We start from the raw sequence: 3,801 nt of genomic DNA, 5'->3' as shown, positions 1-3,801 counted from the left end.
ATGTTGTTCTCTTGAGGACGACAGTCGCCTCTGCCTGCTGATAAGTGGGCACTCCTCATGATTGCTTGGAACAAAATAAGCCCGATCTATGCTGTCACTCTCAGACGCACAAGGGTGAATCGAAATGTCACATAACAGAGTAGCTAGTTTGTGTTTATTTGAATCATTCAATCACTCCGTTACTGCAGAACGGGCGGGCTTAGAAATTGTCAGTCGAACATTTGTCTTGTTAAACCAGTAGAAGTTGGGAAGCCGAGAGTCACCGTAGAATTGGTTTATGCTCCTCGAGAATTATTCGTACTACGCATCTCACGAACCCACAAAATCCTCTCCGGGAGTTGAATAAAAACCGAGCGGCCTCCAGCGGAGACAGAAGTACGATCACGGTTCAGTCAAACTGCATATTCTTCCACTCATACAAAACGTTCACTTTTGGCCGTATACTGATGGTTGGTTTGTTTGCTGAGCTGGGCGATTTGCTTGCAAACGTTTCATCACTAATCGAGATGACATCATCGGTGCGTTATTGAGGAGCGGAATTGTGCGTAGCAGTAGTTTAGTGATTGTGCGATGAGTAATGGACTCCGGAAACCTGCGTACACCACCAAGGGAGATTCATACGGATCAACTGCTAAAGTAGAACAACAATCATCCAGTAAAACACAAAGAGAACTGCCTTCAAACCTTGTTCAAGGGGGCGGAGACACACTGCGGCACCACAGAACTACGAATGAAGGGGGAAATCGCCTTTTCAGAGTGTTCCAGAACAACGGTTATCCAAAGAATTTTATAACGAGAAACTGGATGAAGAAGACATCTCAACAACAGCCACGGCGAGGACAAGCCAACAGATGGTTAGTCCGACCTTATATCAAGAATTTGTCAGGACTCGCAACCAGATTATTCGCCCAAAAATGATCTTCGTTTCCCACAAACTGAATGCCACTCTATGGATCCAATTTACGCACTTCTTCGTGCAAAAACCAACATCTCTACCGGATCACTCAAGAAGGACCGAATATTGGATTCACAAACAACGAAACGAGGAACTCCTCGAAGTGAAATCAATAAAGGTCACAAGCCGGACCTCCGAAGGACAAAGGTTACTCCAAAATCGACCAGACTACGACGGCGAGGGATGAGAAGCTTAAATGTCACGACGGCAACGGCGAATGAGGATACGGGGTAATAGAACAACTAATGGAAACGCCCAACCAAACAACTAATCCCGGTTAAGTGTCATCTCCGGCTAGCAGCACGTATATTAACGCACACGAAACACTACTCAACTCATAACCAATAATCCACCGCTACGCACAACTACGCTCCCCAACAAGTCACTAATTATGCCAACTCAGTTGCTGATGAAACGGTTGCAATCAAATCGCCCAACTCCTCGAAAACGTCAGCGGTTATCTACGCTTACTGAGCTACCGACATTTTTCTCTATATGTCCATATACTCTTTTGATCAAAGCTCCCAAGCCAGAAACACATAGGTTGTGAAATGTGGGTATTTCGGGTTTAAACTTCTCATTATTAGGCCACTGAGATATTTCATATAATACACCTTTGCCGGAGAGAGGTAATCCTGAAATTTCTCTGAAAACCGTTTTTTCTGCAATCTTCAATTATTCATTGAAGGAAAACGTATGTCGATTTTTAATTTGTTTTACTTTTGAAGTATCTTTTGAGCGTTTATATGGAGCTGTGCACATGTCTACCTAGTCGACTGATGGCTAATTTGGACGAGGCAAAAAACATTAAATGGTGGAATAATAATGTAACTTATTCTTACAATGCAGTTTCCTTTAAACCTTCCCAGCAAAGTTGTTTTTCCACCAAAAAACAGATGAATCTATTGTCACTTCTGAGAATTCTTTGCTTTTCTGCTGGGACTTCCTGTTGTTAGGCGATTATTTTTTCTCCCCGTTTTACGTTCAATGCCAATTTAAAAATATCCATTGAAGAAACAAGTATGTTATCGGTTTATTTATAGTTGTTTGAGTTTTCGGTGCAAATCTTAGTTACTATCTAGACGCGTGCAAATACACCTAATCGCGTCATGGCAAAATGCTACCAGCCAACATGGCACTACAAATATGCTACATAATGGAAGGTTGGAGTATAAAATGCTTGTGTTAGCTGATCATACTTTTAAGTATAACGAGGACGCCATGTTGTCAGTTTGAGTTCAAACAGCAAGGAGTCTCATTAGTTTCTCTGTGCATCACGTAAGACATTGTGTCCTAAATGATGAACAACGATCATTTATTTCTTTGAAGTGCGTCCAAAATTTTATCTCTTTGGGACAAAAACTCACCGCAGATGACAATCACTTGTAGACTGTGAAGTAAGGTGGGAGAAAAGAAGTCAAGTGAAATATCGCGTTTAAACAATCGCAGCAGCCGTGAGAGGAACGGCACAATTACCTGCTGCATAGTGAGCGAATACTGCTCCGAAATATAAATCGCAATGAGGAAAATTAGCAGGGGACTGGACATGGTACACAACGAGTGTGAACTACAGAGCCTGGCGCGAATATTTTCTCTGGGACACATAACTCCGCAATACCTTTTAATCAAACGGATTTACTGGCCTGCGGACTCTTATATGCAAAACAGACAAAACATTGTGACACATCAACAGCGCTGGTTTTATACATCAGACTGCGCTTAGCTCTTTAGATTGGAAGCTCCATGGTAAAGTCACCGTGTACATTTGTAGTGTTTGTACGAATGCAGTGAGAAACAGTGGCGACATTACTCCTGACGTAAGACGTTGGATTCAAAAGAATGATGATGCATGCTTAGACCTAGGTTAACATCAACAGCTAGCAGGCGAAAGTGACCCTCGGTGCTGTATCTTGTATGACCTCACTACTACTTGGCTCGAGGGGTTGCGGATAAATTTGCTAGGCGAACAATATTTGGTGCTGTGATTAAGCCTATAAGCATCATTTATTTCCAATAGCTATAAGGCATGTGTTCACAGACGACGTTTGGAGTGGAGTCTTTGGCATTGAAATAAAACGGTAGGATGTTAGGTTAGAATTTTCGAAATGCCCACCAGGACACACTGGTATTGGACTAAGTGAAAATATTTTGACAAAGATAAACAAAACTCCTGCGCATTTGAATTGAACAAATTAATAAAAACAACTTGTTAAGCAGCTTTCCTCCGGATGAATTATTCCTTGATTTGAGACAAAGTAGACAAAGATGCATATTAACTTCTGCGTCAATAAAAACCTTAACTTCATATACTGCTGCTTATTTTGGGAGAATGAAATGGAAATAATTTCGGAAAAATGCGTGGACCATTATAATAACACAGATTGGTTGATTAACATGTTTACCGCAAGGTCTTTTCAAGTCATACAATTGCAGAGGTTGGGCGAGCAGTATTTAAGGTATTCGAATGAGTATAGTGGAAATGGGCAGGAAATCGAGTGAGACGACATTGGTCACCTATTAAATGACAGCTAGTTCATGTTATAAATAGGATGACTTAGGCTTGTCAGCGCGGGTGGTGCTGTAGCCGTGTGTTCAGCACAAGGTGCATGTGTGAGGGGAGGTGAGTTGGACCATGGCAAGTACAACACCCGAACACAGCGTTTTTGCCGCTGAAGGATCGGGTTGCGATGGCGATAGCTTCAGCCACTGTAACTGTGTATTGCTGTACTGATTTGGGCTGATTAGCCGGTGCCTCGTACACAACTCGGTAGCTTTGACTTGCCATCACCTAGTGTGCAGTGTCAGCTAAATGTTGCGCTACAGAGCTGGTTATTGTCCTTCCAGTT

The 3,801-nt window shown here is 42.3% G+C and overlaps 2 protein-coding genes across 2 annotated transcripts in view; one reads left to right on the top strand and one right to left on the bottom strand.

Annotated features, from left to right (window-relative positions):
* T265_14727 (hypothetical protein) overlaps nucleotides 1-3,801 on the bottom strand; it is a gene marked incomplete at both ends in the record, with an annotated part of 104,103 nt that overhangs the window by 34,939 nt on the left and 65,363 nt on the right. Inside the window, one exon of the mRNA XM_009174970.1 lies at nucleotides 2,323-2,345. Coding sequence (XP_009173234.1) covers nucleotides 2,323-2,345 — 23 coding nt within the window. The remainder of the gene's footprint in view (nucleotides 1-2,322; nucleotides 2,346-3,801) is intronic.
* T265_14728 (hypothetical protein) overlaps nucleotides 1-3,801 on the top strand; it is a gene marked incomplete at both ends in the record, with an annotated part of 80,143 nt that overhangs the window by 32,342 nt on the left and 44,000 nt on the right. Inside the window, one exon of the mRNA XM_009174971.1 lies at nucleotides 887-1,185. Within this exon, the coding sequence (XP_009173235.1) occupies nucleotides 887-1,185 (299 nt within the window). The remainder of the gene's footprint in view (nucleotides 1-886; nucleotides 1,186-3,801) is intronic.

This window comes from Opisthorchis viverrini (genome assembly GCF_000715545.1).
Source record: "Opisthorchis viverrini unplaced genomic scaffold opera_v5_254, whole genome shotgun sequence".
NCBI classification, from domain to species: Eukaryota; Metazoa; Platyhelminthes; class Trematoda; order Opisthorchiida; family Opisthorchiidae; genus Opisthorchis; species Opisthorchis viverrini.
This window is presented reverse-complemented; position numbering and strand designations above follow the sequence as displayed.